The 21,862-nt window shown below is 44.6% G+C and overlaps 1 protein-coding gene across 5 annotated transcripts in view; it reads right to left on the bottom strand.

The window, feature by feature from the left end:
• IFNAR2 (interferon alpha and beta receptor subunit 2) overlaps positions 1-21,116 on the bottom strand; it is a 36,907-nt gene extending 15,791 nt beyond the window's left edge. For 2 of the 5 annotated variants that reach the window (XM_033232347.1, XM_033232352.1), the window contains exons 1-6: positions 20,809-21,109; positions 8,905-8,996; positions 7,003-7,044; positions 5,642-5,765; positions 4,120-4,292; positions 1,897-2,042 (exon numbers count right to left, since the gene is read on the bottom strand). In XM_033232347.1, the coding sequence (XP_033088238.1) occupies positions 1,897-2,042; positions 4,120-4,292; positions 5,642-5,765; positions 7,003-7,044; positions 8,905-8,959 (540 nt within the window). In that variant the 5' untranslated portion in view covers positions 8,960-8,996; positions 20,809-21,109. Of the gene's footprint in view, positions 1-1,896; positions 2,043-4,119; positions 4,293-5,641; positions 5,766-7,002; positions 7,045-8,904; positions 8,997-19,174; positions 20,353-20,808 lie in introns of those variants that run through there. The other 3 variants (XM_033232350.1, XM_033232351.1, XM_033232348.1) reach the window with 3 other exon arrangements.
• Positions 21,117-21,862: the final 746 nt, after the last annotated feature.

The raw sequence follows: 21,862 nt of genomic DNA, 5'->3' as shown, positions 1-21,862 counted from the left end.
AGCTTTTTTTTTTCTTGATTTAATTTAAAGGCTAATTTTCTTTATGAAGATGTCTATTAACTATAGTTTTTCCTCTTACAGAGTAGTCAGTATCCTAAAAAGCACCAGTCTCTTATTTTAGGAATCATAATCTAAAACACAGAGGCCGGGCGCGGTGGCTCAAGCCTGTAATCCCAGCACTTTGGGAGGCCGAGACGGGCGGATCACGAGGTCAGGAGATCGAGACCATCCTGGCTAACCCGGTGAAACCCCGTCTCTACTAAAAAATACAAAAAACTAGCCGGGTGAGGTGGCGGGCGCCTGTAGTCCCAGCTACTTGGGAGGCTGAGGCAGGAGAATGGCGTGAACCCGGGAGGCGGAGCTTGCAGTGAGCTGAGATCCGGCCACTGCACTCCAGCCTGGGCGACAGAGCGAGACTCCGTCTCAAAAAAAATAAATAAATAAAAAAAAATAAAACACAGAGTTGCTTATGGGGTGAACACAAATGAGACATGATTGAAACAGGAGATTTAATAACACTTCACATAGTCCTTAGGCCACATGAACTTATTTTCCCCCCATTTTTGTTCCTTTTCCTAGAGTACTGATTATAATCCATGTTGATACTAAAAGAAACATGGTAATAATCATATAATTTGTTACTGCCTATTAAGTGACTGCCACCCTGATTGTGTCTTCACTGGTCTCCTAACTCCCATCTTTGCCCCTATGGTCTATTTTTAACAGCCCCGCCAGGATGCCCTGTTAAGCCTTGGGTTCCAGGGGCTTTCATCACACTCCAAAGACCCAGACCCACAAACTCCTACCAGGTCCAGCCACATTTACCCTCTGACCTCACCTCCTCCTCACCTCCTGCTTGATCACTCCAGTTCAGCCACCTCTCCCTGCTGCTGCTGAAACAAACCGGGCCCACTCCAGCCTCAGAACCTTTGAACTTCCTGTGCCCTCTGCCTGAAATGCATCTACCCTGATTATCTCTCAGGTTGTTCTTACTTGCAAGGGTTTTATACTTGGCAAAGGGCTCTACAGACATAAGCTGCGCTACACCAGTGAGAGCAATTTGTCCATTTCCACTTATTCCAGCATTCGGAGGGATAGGGACAAGGACAACAAAAATTGAAGATCCACGTCTGTCTGATACCAGATTACCCTAAGGTTACTGACAGGTCCTTCGCAGAAATTATGAGAGGACAGAACCTGCCAGAAGAGCCACTTCCTTACTGTGTGTGACGGCCAGACAGGCAGCGACAGATGCTTTTCACAGGTGGCTCAGCTAAACCCTCCTTTTCAAAGAAATCTCTCCAGGGCTCACTGAAATTTGGCTGTACTCTGCATCTCCCTCCCACACCCTCTTTCCTGTGTGCTCCTTTATGTTGTACATGTGGCTTATTCTTTTTTTTTTTTGAGACAGAGTCTTGCTCTGTTGCCCAGGCTGTGAACGCAATGGTGCAATCTCGGCTCACTGCAACCTCTGCCTCCCAGGTTCAAGCGATTACCTTGCCTCAGACTCTGGAGTAGCTGGGATTACAGGTGCTTGCCACCACACCCGGCTAGTGTTGTATTTTTAGTACAGATTGGGTGTCACCATATTGGCCAGGCTGGTCTCAAACTCCTGACCTTAGGTGATCTGCCCACCTCAGCCTCCCAAAGTGCTGGGATTATAGGCGTGAGCCACCACGCCCAGCCGTTGCTTATTCTTTTAAAGAAGACTGTGCTGCAGGTTTAGATCAATATAGTGAATGAACTATAATGACTTCTTCCCTAAGGTCAGACCACACAGAAGCCTGACCTTTCAGCTTTACTTGTTCAACCGCAAATTTCCTTTCAAAAGAGACAGTCAAGTGCATTGACTACCCACTCAGAACTGTTTTGATCCTAACAGGAGAAGCCACTTACCTTCTTAACAATCCCCTCTGACTGTTCTTCAATGACGAGTGATAAATCAAACTGTGATTCTTCTTCAACAATAGATGGAAATTTCACAATCACATTAATGTGGTTGGTAAAACCAACAATCTCAAACTCTGGCGGTTCAAAAGACACTGTTCAGAAAACAAAAACAGACAGGAATACGTGACTGAGACTACATGTGGCCCACAAAGTCTAAAGTGGTTCTTCTCTGGCCCTGTATAGAAAATCTGCCAAGACCTGATTTACATCATAATTTTTCATTGCTAATGCTATTCCACTGAGTGACTGTATCATGATTTAACTGATTCACTGTTTTGAACATTTAAATTGTCTCTGATTTTTATTAAAGACTTAATGTATCATGTGATATTCTTGGAACTAAATTTTTGCACTTGTCCTTCATAATTTCTTTCTTTCTCTTTCTTTCTCTCTCTCTTTTTTCTATCTTTCTTTTTTAATGTAGAGATAGGGTTTCGCCATGTTGCTCGGGCTGGTCTTGAACTCCTGAGCTCAAGTGATCCACTGGTCTCGGCCTCCCAAAGTGCTGGGATTACAGGTGTGAGCCACTGTGCCCAGCCTTAATAATTTCTTTGGGACAAATTACTACAGAATTCTGGATTACAGTAAGCACATGTTAAGGTTTTTAATACATGCTGTCAATTACTTCAGATGGACCATGCCAAAGCACACTCTTTGTATTCCCTCTAAGCCTAGATATTTATGTATTTTTCCTATTTATCATTTGAGTCATGAAACATATCTCACTGTTGCTTTAATATGCATTCTCTAAGCCTGGATATTTATGTATTTTTCATATTTATCATTTGAGTCATGAAACATATCTCACTGTTACTTTAATATGCATTTTTTAACAACCCAAATACCATGAATTTTTAATTCTGATTTTCTTTGTTTTCTGTGTGTACACACAGATGTCTGTTTATACACATACATCAACATGTACACAAATCTAGCAAACGTCATATCTGAATTGTTTGCCACAGTGGCAACAAAGTAGTAGTCATCCTTACTACTTTGCTAAGCATGTATGAGCACGTGCACAGCCGCATAGCCTACAACAGGAAGCTGAGACCAAATGGTTCTCTTGGAAACTCGTTGTAAAGTGGGAAACTGAAAAAGTAACAGAGCTGGAGCTGTTAACACAGTGCCTGAGGGAGCTGACTTGAGTCACAGGGAAAGAAAGAAGGGGTAGACCTGTTCTTGGGTTCTAGTCTTCTCCTAGAAGCATCTTGTGCTTTGGGTCCTAGGTGCACGCACACTTGGGTGTTCACACACAAAAGAACTATTGGGTTATAATGTGGGGGTGGAGTTGCTGTATCAAGAAAACACTGGGGTCAGGTTTGGTGGTTCATGCTTGTAATCTCAGCACCTTGGGAGGCTGAGGCAGGCAGATAACGTGAGGTCAGGAGTTCGAGACCAGCCTGGCCAACATGGTGAAACATTCTACTAAAAGTACAAAAAATTAGCTAGGCATGATGGTGTGTGCTTGTAATCCCAGCTACTCTGGAGGCTGAGGTGGGAGAATCGCTTGAACCCAGAAGGTGGAGGTTGCAGTGAGCCAAGATCGCACCACTGCACTCTAGCCTAGGTGACAGAGTGAGGCTCCATCTCAAAAAAAGAAAGACAGAAAGACAGAAGGAGAGCAAGAGAGAAAGAGGAAAGAAAGAAAGAAAGAAAGAAAGAGAGAGAGAGAGAGAGGGAGGGAGGAGGGAGGGAGGGAGGGAGAGGAGAGAGAGAGAGAGAGGAGAGAGAGAGAGAGAGAAAGAAAGAAAGAGAGAAAGAAAGAAAGAAAAAAAGAAAGAAAGAGAGAGAAAGAAAAAAAAGAAGGAAAGAAGGAAAGAAAGAAAATACCGGGCCAAAGAGATGGGAGAGCTAGATCCAGCCCACCTGAACCTGGCTCCACACTTCCTGTCAGGCTATGAAACCGAAAAACAGCAGCTCCCACTGCCTTATACAGGCACTGGGCGAATCTGCAAAGTACAAGTTATCATTCCACTTTTCAGATTAAAAAAACCAAGGCTCAGAGAAGCAAAGCAGTCCACGGTTACTGAGCTAGGAAGTGGCAGGGCCAAGAGGTGAGCCCAGCCCCAGGTCTAAAACACCTTTGCAGACCTCCTATTTCACGGAATAGCAAATAATGATGATCTTGATGATGGGGACGAAGTGGAGAAACAGAGATAAACTCACTGTCTATGTCCAGCCAGAAATTGTGTGAGCAACTGAACAAGGTTGTATTCCCGCTGAATCCTTTTACGATGGTGACATAGGCCTCGTGTGTGCTTTTCCACTCATCTGTGAGGTCACAAAATGATCTTGTGGTATTTGCACAGTTCATAACCATCTTCAAATCTTCTGGTTTACTTTGGAAAGAAAAAAATGGAAAAAGGAAAGTGTGAGCATCGACGTAATAAGAGTCTATTTTTGGGTGCCTGACTTCATTGTTTCCTTTAGGGTTCTGCTCAAATATCACTGTACTAAGTGATCTTCCCCAACCATCTTATTGGAAATGGAACATCTTGTACCCTCCCCACCCCTGCACTTTCAATCCCTCTCTCTCTTCTTGATCGTAGCATTTACCCACACCTGTCACACTATACCTCTGCTTTACTCATGTCTCCATTTACATAATGTCTGCTCCAGGAGGGCAAGGACTTTGGTTCACAGTTGGACCCCCTGGCAGGTAGTAGGTGCCCAGTAAAATTTGCCAGATGAGTAAATGAATGAATGAAACTTGGGCCCTCATGGTGGAGGCCTCAGATCTTCCTCCCTCTATGGACAATCATGAATGCCTTCCCTGAGACCCCCTCCCTCTCTGGCTAAGACTAGATGATCCAGTCCTAAGTCAGACCTGGTCTATTTCAGGGACAGTGCAGACATCTCATCTACCAAGCTTCAGTTAGTTGGATGATACATGTGACCACTCAATGCAGAGAAAAACTTTTAAGACTTTAGCAGGCACCAAAGAGAAACTCACAAGAGGTCTTCCACTGGCTCAGTCAGTAAGCAGGAGCAGCAGCAGCTCTAGGCCAAATAAATAACCAACAAAAGGACACTCCAAGGGGCTGCTGGATCAAAGCAATGACTTCCAAGATTGGTAGGCATGGGAAGAAGAAAGACAAACAGGACTCCATCCATTATGTCATGAATCCTTGCAGCAACCTCTCAGCAGAGGCATTCGCTTAGGGGCTGAGCTCTGTGCCAAGTGTCAAGCTGGTTAGTGACCAAACCAGACTTTGCACCAAGGCCTGTCCCAGACTAGGCCAGGCAGCTTTCTGGTGTCCCACCAGAGTCAAGAAAAGTGAACATAAACCATCAATATGGTCAACAGACCTTTGGATTCCTGTCCTCAGATAACAGAACTTTTAAACATTCAGACTGACTGAATTAGAGAAATCATTGCCTAACCCATACACAAGAATTATTTTGTATGTGAGGTTCTGAGCTGTAGAAACTGGCTTTGATGACACATACAAGCTTTGTCAAAATAAAAGTGGATTATTAAAGTATTCAATTTAATTAAAAATGGATGTGTGATGGTGTTTTGTCTTTGGCCTTCTAAGGCTCTGAATAAGAAAATGCAGACAGAGGGAGAGGTAGACAGGAAAAGGGAAAGAGAGAGGCAGAGAGAGAGAAAAGATCATCTCTTCTTCCACTCCCCATATAACAGAACAATAATGTTTACCAAGAGAAAATGAAATATCAAACCAACCTCATGATTGTATACAGCAACGTATAGTGAGTTGCCACAATGGAGTGGTTTTTTAATTCCCATGATAAGATGGACCGGAAATTTCGCAATGATATCTTAAAAGTGCAAGATTCACTTGTGTAATCTAAAGAGAAGAAGGAAAAAAAGGCATTGAAATTTGGAACCCACAGTTGTATTCTAGCCACTGTTCAGTCATTTCTTGGGATCTAGAACCCACACCTCTGGCAGATAACACCTCCAGAGAGCCCTGGGTCTAGAAAACAGGAAGTCTACAGGACATGGGAAATGAACTAAGAAGTTAATTAACGAACAACATATTGTCAGAGCACGCAAGTGTAGGAAACAGGAACTGTGCACTGTGTAAGCAGAGTTTGGACAGAAGGGCTTCTCCAATGCCCTTGGACTGTCCCTCCATGGTTCACTGGACCAAAATAACCCAGGCCATCCCAGCCCACGTGGTGCACTTCCTTTCATTCTCCCCTACCCATTCTCCCTCCCCAAGCCGTTCTCTCAACTCAGCTCCCAGATCCTCCATGAAGTCCTCCTTAAGTAGCTCAGCCCACTGCAAATTTTCATTCCTCTGGATTCCCCAGCATACTTATTCCCTGGATCACAGAGAGCAGGGGAGTATAATATGAGCCCAGACTGGCCCTTTGTAAGCATTTAAGCCCCTTAACAATGCTGAAGTAGGCACTAAGAAGAGACTCATTTTACAGACTGTGAAACTGAGTTGAATTATACAATGTCACGCAGGTGGGAAGCGGCAGTGATAAATAAAACATTAAAGCCACACTTGCCAAATTCTGCCTTATATGGTTAAATTGTTAAAGATCATCTAAGTTTCCTGTGGTTAGGACCCAGGCCTTTGCTTCTCGACTGCCAATTCTTCAACCCCAACCAACGCTTAGCGCAAGGTTGGACACATATTTAATGCTTAATGAAGTTTTGTGGACAGATTTATATATGTAGCAAGAAGTTTAGTTAAAAAAAAATTATCGTCCTTTGTCTGGAACCATCAGGAAGGAAGAATGTAAATTAAAGAGCAAATATTTCTGGGTCATCTTTTGTTTGGCACAGTCTGTGTCTCCTCATTCTTCTATTAGTGAGATTACTAAGAGTTTGAATATTCTTTAAAGAAGTTTAAAAATGATCTCTAGTGTTCATTTCTTAGACTAGTTTTGCATCTCTCAAAAAACCAGAGTTAGCTCATTTTAGCTCCTTTTGCAGAGAAAGAATCCCAAGAAAATTGGCAACAGATGTACAATCAGAAATCAAATCTCCCACATTTTATACCTCTGAAAGGCCACCCCAACACTTTCACTCTTATACAAAATTTAGTGGAGCCAAAAAACATCTCTTACCAGGCAAATCATGTGAAATACCAAACACGAGGTTGATACACACTAGAAGGAAGAAAACACATTAGAGAGGCTACAGTTTTATCTGGGCTCAACTTGCAATGATTACTCTAAGTTTGGAATTCTTTTTTTTTTTTTTTTGAGACGGAGTCTCGCTCTGCCGCCCAAACTGGAGTGCAGTGGCCGGATCTCAGCTCACTGCAAGCTCCGCCTCCCGGGTTCCCGCCATTCTCCTGCCTCAGCCTCCCGAGTAGCTGGGACTACAGGCGCCCGCCACCTCGCCCGGCTAGTTTTTTGTATTTTTCAGTAGAGACGGGGTTTCACCGGGTTAGCCAGGATAGTCTCAATCTCCTGACCTTGTGATCCGCCCGTCTCGGCCTCCCAAAGTGCTGGGATTACAGGCTTGAGCCACCGCGCCCGGCCAAGTCTGGAATTCTTTAACACACATTTATTGGTATCAGATTGAGACTTCTTGTGCTAAAAAAAAAGCCCACATAGATGGTTTTTATTCCACATTGGTGCCAGCAGCACATGGTGCAAGGACTGTGATCTGAGCTAAAATAAGATCCATTTGGGAGCTGACACTAACAACAGTATGTATGGTCCCTGTTCTGCCCTGCTTTGTTCACTTAAAAATATATTTGGCGCCGGGTGCCGTGGCTCATGCCTGTAATCCCAGCACTTTGGGAGGCCAAGGTGGGTGGATCACACAAGGTCAGGATTCTAGACCAGCCTGGCCAACACAGCAAAACCCTGTCTCTATTAAAAATACAAAAAATTAGCTGGGTGTGGGGGTGCACACCTGTAGTCCCAACTACTTCGGAGGCTAAGGCAGGAGAATTGCTTGAACCCAGGAGGTGGAGGCTGCAGTGCGCTGAGATCGCTCACTGCATTCCAGCCTGGGTAACAGAGAGAGACCCCGTCTAAAAAAAAAAAAAGGCTGGACGCAGTGGCTCACGCCTGTAACCCCAGCATTTTGGGAGGCCAAGGCGGGTGGATCACTTGAGGTCAGGAGTTTGAGACCAGCATGGCCAACATGGTGAAACCTTGTCTCTACTAAAAATACAAAAATTAGCCAGGCATGGTGGTGGGTGCCTGTAATCCCAGCTACTTGGTAGGCTGAGGCAGGAGAATCGCTTGAACCCAGGAGGTGGAGGCTGCAGTGAGCTGAGATCACGCCCTGTACTCCTGTCTGCGCAACAGAGTGAAACTATGTCTCAAAACACACACAAACACACACACACACACACACAAGAACTTTTTTTTTTTTTGAGACAGAGTCTCGCTCTGTCGTCCAGGTTGGAATGCAGTGGCACCATCTCGGCTCACCATGTTAGCCAGGATGGTCTCAATCTCCTGACCTCGTGATCCACCCACCTCGGCCTCCCAAAGTGTAGGGATTACAGGTGTGAGCCACCGCACCCAGCCACACACGAGATCTTTAACACCACAATAATTTCCTTGTTTTTGTTTAAGTACTTGGGCTCGCTGAGGGAGTGTCCTCAGAAGCAATTGTCCATCCTAGAAACATTCTCAGAATATGAATAAGCATGCTACTAATTAATCAACTTTAGAGGTAAAAGACATTTATCAAAGATTGGGGAGGAAGAAAGGGTGTTAGGAGAAATTACTCTTCAAATTATATAGGTGAGGATAGTGCCAATTATTATTGCCTTAAGCCACTCATTTGTTTTCTGAAAATTAACAACAGGACAGGAAATTACATTGAATCTAAACCACTACTGTAGGTTTCCTATCTGCTTTCCACTTAACTCCTGAGGCTAGGCAGGCTGGAACTGGGTCCTCTAGTCAGGGAAATGAGTTTGTTACTTCCTGCCAGGGCTCTCAAGGAGGATGGCCTCACAGCTTGCTTCTGTAAGAGCTAAGATAAAAAGCAGCACTCACCCATGAGAAACAAATTAAGTGGTCTGACGATGAAGGCATTCTGGCTCAAAAGCATCTTTGCTATTTTTAGAGTCTTCTCTTGACTTTTACATCTGAAATCAACATTAGGTGATCAAAATTCTGAAGTGTCTAATTAAATTGCAAATATAAAAATGGGAGCAAAAACAAGACAGTGGGAGACCTGTAAGGAACAGTAAAATTCCTAGCTCCAGGAACTGGATCATTTACCCCATTTATTCAAGTGAGCCTGGTCTCAACTTCTGGGCCCAATCCCCCACCTAGTCAGGGAGGAATTTTAAATTTAAGTTTTGAACAGGCAACAGTCATTGGGTTCAACAATTTTAAGCATACAAAAAAAAAAAAAGTGAAAAGTCTTACTCCCTTTAGAAAACTACTTTTTTTCTTTTGTGAGTCCTTCAGAGTATCTTCACACATAAGCAAAAACAAATACATATTTCTAATTTCCCCATCTTTTAGACAAGAGATAGCATGTATAGTCCCTGTTCCACCCTGCTTTTTTCACTTAAAAATGTATTTGGAAGATCTTTCTATCCTTGTTTTTTTAAATAGCTGGATAGAGTTCTACTCTATAGACACACCATTATTTATATAATTAGTACCCCTACTATAGATATTTGAATTATTTCTAGTCTCTTCTGCAAGGAAATCTCTTTCATTTTGTACATGTGCCAGTTTAAATGTGGGAAAATTTTCAGAAATAGAACTGCTAGACAAATGACGTATCAGTTAGGGTTCTGGCAGGAAACAGCTCATTCAAATTAGGATAGACACTTTAAAAACATAAATTTAAGGGGTACAAGTGCAGTTTTGTTAGATATATTGCATAGTGGTGAAATTTGGGCTTTTAGTGTACCCATCATCTGAATAGTATACATTATACCCATTAAGTAATTTCTCATTCCTTAACTCCCCACACCCAATCCACCCTTCTCAGTCAGTAATGACTATTATTCCACATTATATGTCAGTGTGTGCACATTATTTATTAATAGCTCCCACTTATAAGAACAGGTGGTATTGACTGTTTCTGAGTTGTTTCTTTTAAGATAATGGCCTTCAGTTCCACCTATGTTGCTGCAAAAACCATAATTTCATTCTTTTTTATGGCTGAATATACTGTGTGTATATATATATGTAACTTTTTTTTCTTTTTTTTTTGAGACAGGGTCTTGCTGTGTTGCCTAGCCTGGAGTGCAGTGGTGCAATCATGGCTCACTGCAGCCTCAACCTCCCAGGCTCAAGCAATCCTCCCACCTGTCCCCCTAAGTAGCTGGGACTACAGGCATGTGTCACCACACACCGGCTAATTAAAAAAAATTTTTTTAGAGACAGGATCTCACTATATTGCCCAGGCTGATCTCAAACTCCTGGATTCTTGCCTTGGCCTCCCAAAGTGCTGGGATTACAGATGTGAGCACCACACCTAGCCACATTTTCTTTATCCAATCATTTGTTGATGAACACTTAGGTTGATTCCGTATCTTTGCAACTGTGAACAGTGCTATGTTCTGAGAAATTCATTGTTAGGCTATTTCATTGTGTGACTATCATAGAGTATACTTAGACAAACCTAGATAGTGTAGCCAACTACACATCTAGGTTATATGGTATAGCCTATTGTTCCTAGGCTATAAATCTGTGCAGCATGGTACTGTGCTGAATACTGCAGGCAGTTGCAACACAGTGGCATTTGTGTATCTGAACATATTTAGACACAGAAAAGGTACAGTAGAAATATGGTATAATCTTATGGGGCCACTGTCATATAAAGAGTCCATCTTTGCCCAATACATCATTAGGGGGTGCAGGACTATATTTACAAATGTGTGAGCAGGCTGTACGCAAACCAGAAGGGAGAGTATAGAACCTGTAGCTCACAACATTGAGGCCTGTGACCACTCTGGGGCCCAGAAGGCAGAGTACAGAACCTGTAGTTCACAACATTAAGGGCTGTAGCTCACAACATTGAGGGCTGTGCCCACTCTGGACCTGCAGAAGGGAGAGTCGAGAATCTGTAGCTCACAACATTGAGGGCTGTGCCCACTCTGGGCCTGCAGAAAGGAGAGTATAGAACCTGTAGCTCACAACATTGAGGGCTATGACCACTCTGGGCCTGCAGAAAGGAGAGTATAGAACCTGTAGCTCACAACATTGAGGGCTATGACCACTCTGGGCCTGCAGAAAGGAGAGTATAGAATCTGTAGCTCACAACATTGAGGGCTATGACCACTCTGGGCCTGCAGAAAGGAGAGTATAGAATCTGTAGCTCACAACATTGAGGGCTGTGACCACTCTGGGCCTGCAGAAGGGAGAGTCGAGAATCTAGCTCACAACATTGAGGGCTGTGATCACTCTGGGCCCTAGGAGGGAGAGTAGAGAACCTGCAGCTCACAACATTGAGGGCTGTGATCACTGTGGGCCCCAGGAGGGCGAGTACAGAACCTGCAGCTCACAACATTGAGGGCTGTGATCACTGTGGGCCCTAGGAGGGCGAGTACAGAACCTGCAGCTCACAACATTGAGGGCTGTGACCACTCCGGGCCCCAGGAAGGAGAGTACAGAACCTGCAGCTCACAACATTGAGGGCTATAACCATTCTGGGCCTGCAGAAGGGAGGGTATAGAACCTGTAGCTCACAACATTGAGGGCTGTGACCACTCTGGGCCTGCAGAAGGGAGAGTCGAGAATCTGTAGCTCACAACATTGATGGCTGTAAATCACTCTGGGCCGGAAGGGGAAGAGAAGGAGCTGACACTGCAGTTTGTAAGGAGAAACTCCTGTTATGAGCAGCTATGACATGAGACCACTAGACACAGCCAGACCAAGAGGGCAGTGCAGGCAGGAGGCTGAGGGATAAATATCCCTCACTGCATCCCTCACTTCTCTCATTTGGGGCTCCCCATCGGCTGAACACAACCAGAAGCCATAGGGCAAGGGGCCTGGGTTCGTATCCTTACCAGACAGGATACTGGGCCAACTAAAGAGTGGGGAGAGGGGAAGGTGGGTCTGAAGAAGCAGACAGAAGAGACCTGGCAATGAAACTATGCATCTGTAATTTGGATAGAAACTGTCACTCCGGCCACCCTCAGGGCTGTACAAATTTATATAACTACCTGTAATGTGTGAGAATTTTGGTTTCCCTACCATCTCTTCGTAGAGGTATATCAGCAAGTTCTTGGATTTTTCTCAAATTCATACATGAAACATTGTCTTTCACATTAATTTGTATTTCTCTTACTCTGAGTGTGATCGAACATCTCCATCTTTTCATAGGTTTAAGAGTGATTTGTATTTCCTTCTCACTCACTGTTCGTGCCTTTGGCAATGTTTCCATTGAGCTGTTGCTATTTTCTTACTGGTTTGCAGGGTTTTTTTTAAGTAGAAGGGAAATTGTGATATGAGTCACATCTTTTTCTTTTCTCCCTAGTCTGTCACTTGCCCTTTGAGTTGCTTGTGCTGTTTAAAAAAAACCACCCCTCCCAAAAAAAAAACACCCAGAAGTTTTTGAGTTTTATGTTTTCAGATTTAAAGGTATTTTCTTTCTTAGCTTCTAAATTTTGAGTCATAATCAGAAAGTCTTCCCTACTCCAAGGTGAGAAAGGAATTCTTCAAGACGAATTTTAAGGAGCCCCAGTAGATCTTGTTCCTTCTCTCTCTCGGATATTTTGTCCCCATCCACATGACTAAGACCTGTAGATTGTGGGCATTCTTCTGTCTTCCAAACACTGGGGAAATACCATCAAATAAAAAAAGACCATGAAATCGCAGACTTGTCATGGCTTGTGGAGATTGTCTGTGGCTGGTGACACAGGCATAAGAAGAATTTACCATGACAGTTTAGGTCAAGAAAGGCAGATTTATTAGAGAAAGTAGGAAAATATATTGCAAGGGCGCAATGGGCAGGTCAATAAGAGAGGAGCTGACTGCCAGGAGACAAAGGCTTGTTGGGGATTTTATAAAATGCAATTTGGGCTGAAGAGTGCTATGTGGAGGACTGACAACGCCAAGGTAGCCGGGAGCTAACTTGCATTCTTCTGTCAGCCGAGATGTTTGATGATAAGTTGAAGCATTTGATGGTAAGCAGGAAGATTGTGAGTTATGTGTGCAGGAGGGTCATATGTCCTGGGCCATAAAGAAAGGCAGACCTATAGCTTCTCTACTTCTTCTTTTTGTTTGTATGTCCTAGACCATGAAGCAAGGTAGACCTAGAGCTTATCTGCTTTGTTTCTTTGCTTTCCCCTAGACCCCCCAGACTGACTCCTCTTCCTTAATTAGGACTTCACAAGACCAAGTTCAAGCTAAAAACAATTTAATTTTTAAGTCTTCTCTGTTGCCCCAGTAGCAGGTCCAACCTGGGGTATTCTCTTAGAGAAATCCAAGTGATTCCAAGTCAAAATTTCCAGCCTTGCTACAGACTCCATCACCCATGAGATATCCAAACATGACTGCCTGGAACTAATCCCATAATACTGTAACCATTGAGAAACATCTGCTGAGATATCTTGATGTGACGTCATCTCCCATAATCACTCCACAACAGAGGGGTTGCCTAATTGTGAACATTTCCCTAGATACCACCACACTCAGACTGTAGAAGGGCAACTTCTTCATTTTATTTTTTGAGACAGGGCCTCACTCTGTCACCCAGGCTGGAGTGCAGTGGTATAATCTCAGCTCACTGCAACCTCTGCCTCTTGGGCTCAAGCGATTCTCCCACCTTGGCCTCCCAAGAGGCTGGGACTACAGGGATGTGCCACTAACCTGGCTAATTTTTGTATTTTTTTTTTTAGAGATGGGGTTTTGCTATGTTGTCCAGGCTGGTCTTGAACTCTTGGGCTCAAGCGATCCTCCGGCCTCAGTCCCCCAAAGTGCTTGGATTACAGGTGTGAGTCACCGTGCCCAGCCAGGGCAGCTCCTTTATACTTGTACACCTAACCTGACCTCTGCCATGTGGCCTCTGGTCCCTCCGTTTGTCTCCAATGGTGGCACATCTTCATCTTTGTTATATATCTGCAGGAACACTCAGTGTCTTCAGCAGCTGAGAAACACACACACACACACACACACACACACACACACACACTCTCTTAGAAGTCCCATTCTCCCCCTCTGGGCCAGGGGATGGCGTCCTCCCTTGCTTTCTGGTGACCCATACTTCGCTTGGAACCACATGCCTGATTACTAGATTCTTCTTGCTTGGAAAATATAATATCCCATCTTGGCATCCTGCCTAAATTGTTAATGGAGTGCCTTAAAACTCTTGCTGACTACAAATAAATCAGTCTTCCTAAAGCATGGCTAGTTTCAGTCCCCCTGGGCCCTGCAGCTAGAAGGATCCTACACTTGGCTTAAGGCTCTCCTGTGGCTGTCCCGAAATTCTTAACCATTTTATCTTTCAATGTGTGTTTTGTGCTAGGAGCCCCAGCTCACACTTGGATTCTTCCCCATCTCCTGCAGGTTAGGCTCCCAGCAGAGGAACCCGAGGCCCTGCCTGGCTTCTCTCTCTGTGCCTAACAACTGCTGCTGCTGTTGGTATGGGGCATCAACTGGGACCAAGTTCCACTGAAGCTGTTCTGGTGCAGATGCTGGAGAGGTCAGGGCCAGCACTCCAGCCTCGCCCCATGGACTAGAGTCAGAGGGCAGCTGGCTGGAGGTTGGGTCTGGCAGGGATGAGTCTCTGGGTCACTCTTGACCCAGGTACCTAGCATGTCTGAGGCAGAGACGTAAAGACCCTTGAACGAGGCCACTACACTGTGGGTTAGGATGGTAGGTGCTTGGGAAAGGGAGATGCAAGACTTGACTTCCCCAGACCCTGCCCCAGGCTGGATCGAGGGGAAGCTAGTAGGAGGGGGATGCCTAGAAGTCAGGTGCAAGTACATGCATCCTAGAGTCACCAGGGCAGAGGGGACCCAGGGACCTGTGCGAATCTGCTCCAGCTCCCTCGGTATCCCTGTGCCTGAGGGAGGGCTTCCTCAGGTGGCTCTGTGCCTGGTGGAGACCCTCTCTTCCTCTTTGCAATCTTCCTGTCTGGCTTCAGTTTGCTCCTTCTGGCTAGTTCGAGGGAACCTCCCAAGATGTGCTGTAAAGTCCTAATGGTATAACTTGGTATAATTCATAATTCCATATATGAATTAAATGTTCTTATTTAAATCTGGTTTTGCATAACATAAAGAACTGCAATATTCATGCTAATAATTCAAGTTTTTATTTTTATTTTATTTTTTTTGAGACGGAGTGTCACTCTGTCCCCCATGTGGAAGTGCAGTGGCGTGATCTTGGCTCACTGCAAGCTCCACCTCCCGGGTTCACGCCATTCTCCTGCCTCAGCCTCCTGAGTAGCTGGGACTACAGGCACCCACCACCACACTAGGCTAATTTTTTGTATTTTTAGTAGAGACGGGGTTTCACCGTGTTAGCCAGGGTGGTCTTGATCTCCTGACCTTGTGATCCACCGTCTTGGCCTCCCAAAGTGCTGGGATTACAGGCGTGCGCTACTGTGCCCAGGCTATTTTTTTTTTTACTTAGAATGATATTAAATAGCAAACAAAAAACATTACGTGTTGAGAGAGAGGGACTGTGGAAGAAAAGGCTTTATATTTTAGTACCTTTAGTGGTACTTTCTCCTGCATTTTTATTTGGCTCTGGGTGGGCCCTGCGAATTATGTAGTCCGCTCAGTCTGTAGCTCACTGTTGCCTGACGATGCACTAAGCTCCTTAGGTTAAATTCAAGGCTATCAGCCTTTCCAGTTTTTCCTGGAGTTATTGTCCTGCTGAGCTCCAGCTGACAGGTCATGCCCTGCTCTTGTCAGAGGTGTTGGAACCACAGTGACTCCATCTTGAGTAGCTCCTGGGTAAAATGAGGCTGAGACCTGGTGGGCTGCGTTCCCAGGGGGTTAGGCATTCTTAGTTATAGGATAAAACAGGAGGTCACGAAGACCCCGCTGATAAGACAGGATGCAGTAAAGAAGCTGGCCAAAGCCCGCCACACCAAGATGGTGACAAAAGTGTCCTCGCTGCTTATTATACACTAATTATAATATATTACCATGCTAAAGGAAACTCCCACCAGTGCCACCACAGTTTGGAAATGCCATGGCAACATCCAGAAGTTACTCTATATGGTCGAAAAAAGTGAGGAACACTCAGTTCTGGGAACTCCCACTCCTTTCACAGACAACTTACGAATAATTCATCGCTTATTTAGCATATGATCAAGAAATAACCATAAGTATACTCAGTGGAGCAGCCCATGCTGCTGCTCTGCCTATGAAGTAGCCACACTTTTATTCCTTGACTTTCTTAATAAACTTGCTTTCACTTTATTCTGTCAGCTTGCTCTTGAATTCCTTCTTGTGCGAAGCCAACAACCCATGTGGTTTCCCAGGCTGAATCCCAATTTTGTCACAGGTTCACCCTGTAACACTCCAGCCTTCTCCATCCTGAAAGAAAAGCTCTACCTGCTATTTACCTTGAGACCAGACAAAACCCTGCCAATTTTCAAGACCCAGATCAAATGGATGGATTGGGTGGAGTGATTCTTTGAATTTCACCTCCTCCCAGATGGACAAAACCCTCTGGGAACTCGCTGCCTCATAGTCTCCTGGTAGAAAGCATGGCTGTGTCTTTCCTTCTGTCTGACACAGACTGATGCACATTGCCAGGAAGGCAATGAATAATGAATGAACTGGATTCAGAAATGTTAGACAAATACAATTACACATCTTTTTCTGGAAATTACAAAAATATGAAAAAGTACAAAGAAGAAAGTAACACTCATCCTTATTTCTATCATCCAGCATCAACAATTGTTAATATCTTGGCATATTTGATTCTAGTTTATTTTTCAAATATCTTTTTTTCTTCTGTAAAAATGATTACTATCATTAACATTAGGTGAATATAATCCCACAAAACTTTCTATGCACACACACACACACACACACACACACACAGTGTTTCTGTTTAATGTTACTTGGGGAAAGACTAAAATAAAGTCAAAGGAGTTGCTAAAATTTAAATTTTTTTGTCCATAAGAAAGTATAATCTCCTACAATATCCCTCTAAGGTTTTAAATAAAACCTATGAAAGATATTAAAAGTTACAGTATTACATATTCACATAGCACCTTTTAATTTTATACCATATTTACTATTCCATTCTTTGAAAGAATATTGGTATTCTCATATTTCCTTCCATCTTCCTCCCCGACTTTTTTTTTGTGACTGTGTATTTTTGTCTAGCTTTATAATCCCATTCTATCCTACTCACAATTTCTACAGATATATTAATTCTATATTTAAATAGAATAAATACTCATCAAGAGTCTTTTTACCATTCTCTACTCTTAAGTTCTTTATTTTGATTTATCTCTTAATTTGCTATTTCCTGGATTTTATTACCCAGCAAGTTTTGTTTTTCCAAAAACAGTTCATGGGTGCTGAATTCCCTTTGTTCTTCTGGAAAAAAATACCTGCCCCTCCCCCCCCCCGAAAAGTTTCTTTCCCTTGGAACTGTTCCTTCATAATCATCGTAATCTGGCATGTAGTGCTGCACTGAAGTCTGAGGCCAGCTTGATTTGTTTTCCCCTCCTTTACTTTTTCTTCTCAGATTCCTAAATAATTCTTTCTCTTTGAATTTAAATAGTTTATCTTAGTGCTTCTGTATTCCCATATGACATTTTCTGGAACATGGCATGTTCCTTTGGCCTACAGACCATTTTTTCTTCATTTCAAGAAGCTTTCTTCGGACTTATTTTTATTTGAATTTTCTGTCCCATTTGTTGACTTCTCTACATCTTGGACTCCAGTGGTCCCAATTCTTTATTGTATTTTGTCTTTCACAATTGCTTCTTTCTTCTTAATCTTTGTCCCTTTTCAGTTGAATTCACTGGGCTTCCTTACTGGGCTTTCTTCTATTAAAATACTTTTATTTTCAGCAGTATTTCTTCTGTTCTTTCTCCTGACTTATTTGTTCTGTCACTATGTTTTTATGGTCTTCAATTTTCCTTTAGGTCTGCAATCTTCCTTTTCATCTCCAATTTACAATTTTCTCATCTTTGAGTTTGTTTTACTGGATTTATATTTTTATCAAGTTGTTGTACGGTGTAAGGCAACGGTAATGAATTTCTTCTTCCAAGCATAATTCTTTGTTTTTAGTAAGACGCCTTGAAAGCCATGTTGTTCTTTCCTTTCCTTTTTTTCCCCCTTACCATTTATGATCACTTTGCTGGTGCTAGTTTGGCTTTAGCACCTCCTACTGATATGGCAGGGTGAAACCTTGACTTCCTTTTTACAACTGCACCTGATTCCAGCTTGTTCTGTAAAGCCTGGGCAATTTCTCTAGCCCGGAAAGTTGGTGCCCAGTGAACCTTCCCCCATCTCACTCACCTTCATCCAGCATAAACAGCCCACTGCTCCTTTGTGAGAAAAGAAAAAAGCAAAGTATGTTGCGATTCAGTTTCTTTCTTTTTTTTTTTTTTTAAAAAAAAACCAAAGACTGGATCAGTTTTCTTCTTTCCTATTTGTTATAGAGAATTCTCACTATAGTTTCTGGTGGTTGAGACACACTTCAATTTTAAATTTTTTTTTAAACTTGAGAATTAAAAACAAATAAATGAAAACCAGTGACAATGCTGATGGATATCCCCATGTACCAGATGGTAAAACCCTGGTTTGTGGGGCAACTCGTTTTCCTGTTGGGGCCAGAGAAAATTGGCGGTGGCTCTGAACTCCTCCCCATCATACATATCTCTTTTTCCCTATTGTTTTCTCTTTTCTGTACCTCTAAGTCCGCCAACCTCCTCTGCCAACTACTTGTTTTTCCTTTACTCTTCCCTGAATTGCATACCCCCCAGTTTCATTCTTCCAAAGGAAGAAGAAGGACCTTCAGGGCCAGTGCCGTCAAGCTCTGCACTAACTAACATTTCACAAATTATAACATGCACATTTTCTTTTCACATTTGAGCATTTCTGAAATCAGAATGCTTTCATTCTGGTGGCATGGCATAGCAAGATTGACAGTGTTTTTTCTTACTTCATTACATAAAATGAAAGTGCATCTTATAAGCAATAGCATTTTAGTTTGGGTTTTAGCTTTGATAAAACATGATGATTGAGTCTGTAATACTAGCATTTTGGGAGGCCTAAGCAGGTGGATCATTTGAGGTCAGAAGTTCTAGACCAGGCTGGGTAACACAGTGGAAATCCCATCTCTACTAAAAATACAAAAAGCCAGCCGTAGTAGCACATGCCTGTAATCTCTGCTACTCAAGAGGCTAAGGCAGGAGAATTACTTGAACCCAGGAGAGGGAGGCTGCATTGAGCCAAGATTGTGTCACTGCACTCCAGCCTGGGCGACAGCGCGAGACTTTGTCAAAAACAAAACAAAACAAAACATGATGATTGATAATCAAAGATGATACATACCATTGACTCTTGAACAGTTTGAAGGTTTATAAAGGTAGCAGAAAAAATGAGTCCAATGTGGCTCTGAGTGTGCAAGTATGAGCCATGGAATAGATATTTTAATAAATGTTTCACTTCTCAGATAGTACTTCTTGGGTTATGATCCTTTTCATACTTTTTGAAATGACTTTTAAACAAATCACCATTGTCAAATTATATGAACCAAAATCAGATTTTCTTTAACTTTTCAATAAACACATGAGAAACTTTAGAGGAAATATAAGTAAGAAAAATGAGTCATGTAGATTTTTGATTATCTAAAATTGTGGAAAACAACTTTATGAACAATAGAACTGACAAGTTCAAGTCATTTTCTGAGACAAACAGATCAAGCCTTATTAGCTATGCCCTAATTGCTAGGGGAGTTTATTGGAAATTTTCCTTAGGGTAGATTTTGATAGGGTCTCTGCTATCCCCTCACCCCCTCAAGCCTGCACAGGTGGATTGGGGGTCGGTGGACAGGACACTGAGAAACCTTGGCAAGGAGTGGGACTTAGCCCCTGGGTCAGTTAGCACACACGGGAACCTGCAAGTCTCCCTGAGTCAGCTCCGGCACTTCCCACCACTGACTCGACGCCCAAACATGCTATATTCGTTTCTAAGACTTCCTGCTAAACAAAACAAGGGAAAAAAAAGTTAAAAGAAAGGAGGTGGGAATACTCAGAGTCAATAAAACCATAGCTAACCAAATAAACGGGCTGATGGAGTCAACTCGCTACTGCGTGTAACGGATTGATTTGCCCAGGGTTGAAACGCAAGTGCCGATCGCCTCTCCATATTCGCGGAATATCTTCCCAGTATCTTCCCTCTCCGACCCTTGGAAGGTACACCCTTCTGTCTCCGCGGCCACGTCCCCTCGCCCCTTCCCCCTCCTGCCTCCACGCAGCGGATCCGGAGGGGTGTAGGCCACTCCAGCCCCGGTGCCGTCTGTGACCACGACGCAGGTCGACGGGGCGCTAATCCCAGGGGACCTCAAGGGGGCGGGCTGGAGATCCCGACCCTGAGCACTGGGCTGGTGAGAGGGTTTTGCAAGGCGGGGTGGACCTGGAGGAATGTGACCCTCAAACTCAGCAACGACTCACATCTTGCAGTGGCAAGTGTCCGGTGTTTTGGGCATCCTTGGTGGGGAGGGGTGGGACGTGGAGGGGCGCAACGAAACCGGACTCCCAGCAGGGGCGACGCGTGGAGGGCGCAGGGCAGGACCCGGGAGGGGTCCTGGGGTCGCAGGTAGGGCCCCGGGAGAGAGGAAGGGCGCACGAGCCGCATCCTCAGGACGCGGAGGGAGGGCAGGAGGAGGAGGAGTCGGGGAGAGCGAGAAGGAACCGGAGAGGATTCCGGGAACCGCTGCAGGGAGGCGGCGTTTTCCCTCCAGTGAGCTGGCCACGCGCTCCGCTCCCGCGTCCCCGCCACGCCGCGTTACCTTTGCAGCTCTCGCCTTGCGGCTCCCGAGAGATGCCAGCCTCGGGCCCCAGCCGCACCCGACTCTGGGACCCGACGCTCGCGGTCGGGATGCGCCCCGCGGGCGGCCTCTCGGACAGAGGCGGCGGGCGGGGGACAAAAGCGGCCCTGGCCGGGTGGCGGTCCGCGGACTGCGCTCGGGGAGCTTTTCGGCTCGCCAGCGGGATTCCTCCCCGCCGGGAAGAAACGTCTTTAGTGTGAGGGCGCGGGCCGAGCGCCGGCCTACGAGTCGCGCTCCGGGAGCTCTGGCGCCGGGCCGGAGCCGGGGGCGGGGCCGGAGCCGGGGGCGGGGCCGGAGCCGGGCCGGAGGCAGAGGCCCGGCCGGGGGCAGGGCAGGAGAAGGCAAAAAAGGTCCGGTTATTTACAAGCATCTGCTGCCGATTGTCAGCTCCTAACAATCCCCGCTTCGCCGAGAAAGCTCCATAGGGGAAGAATTTGGGGCTGTTTTGTTTACAGAAGTGTCCTCAGGGGATAGAATAGTGTCTGGCATTTAGAAGACACCCAAAAATGTGTTGACTGAATGAATGAATGAATCAACTAAAGAGTGAATGTGAATGTGTTCTCTCCTGGCTCCCTCACTTGTTAGTTATATAAATCTCCATGATATAATTCTCCAACCAATAAAACGAGGATAAAAATACCTACCATTGAGTAAATGTTGTAAATATCTACAACATTATCCGTTGTAGATTCTCCCCTCTTCTCCGCGGGTCTCTCCTGCATACTTCTACTCTTCCCTCGACCCCCCCCCCCCCCCCCCCACTGATCAACGTGTTTCGGGATAGGCAGAAAGACAGATATTCTTCATTAATTTGTCTGCCTGTTATTTGCAGCCTGTCAACTTCTAAAATAGACTATGAGGCCAGACGCGGTGGCTCACACCTGTTATCTCAGCACAGTGGAAGGCCGAGGCAGATGGACCATCTGAGGTCAGGCGTTCAAGATCCAGCCTGACCAACATGGTGAAACCCCATCTGTACTAAAAGTACAAAAATTAGCCGGGCGTGGTGGCGGGC

The sequence above is a fragment of the Trachypithecus francoisi genome, unplaced genomic scaffold (genome assembly GCF_009764315.1).
Source record: "Trachypithecus francoisi isolate TF-2019V2 unplaced genomic scaffold, Tfra_2.0 Lachesis_group14, whole genome shotgun sequence".
Classification (NCBI taxonomy): domain Eukaryota; kingdom Metazoa; phylum Chordata; class Mammalia; order Primates; family Cercopithecidae; genus Trachypithecus; species Trachypithecus francoisi.
The sequence above is the reverse complement of the archived record's forward strand: the minus strand, read 5'-3'. Positions and strand labels throughout refer to the sequence as shown.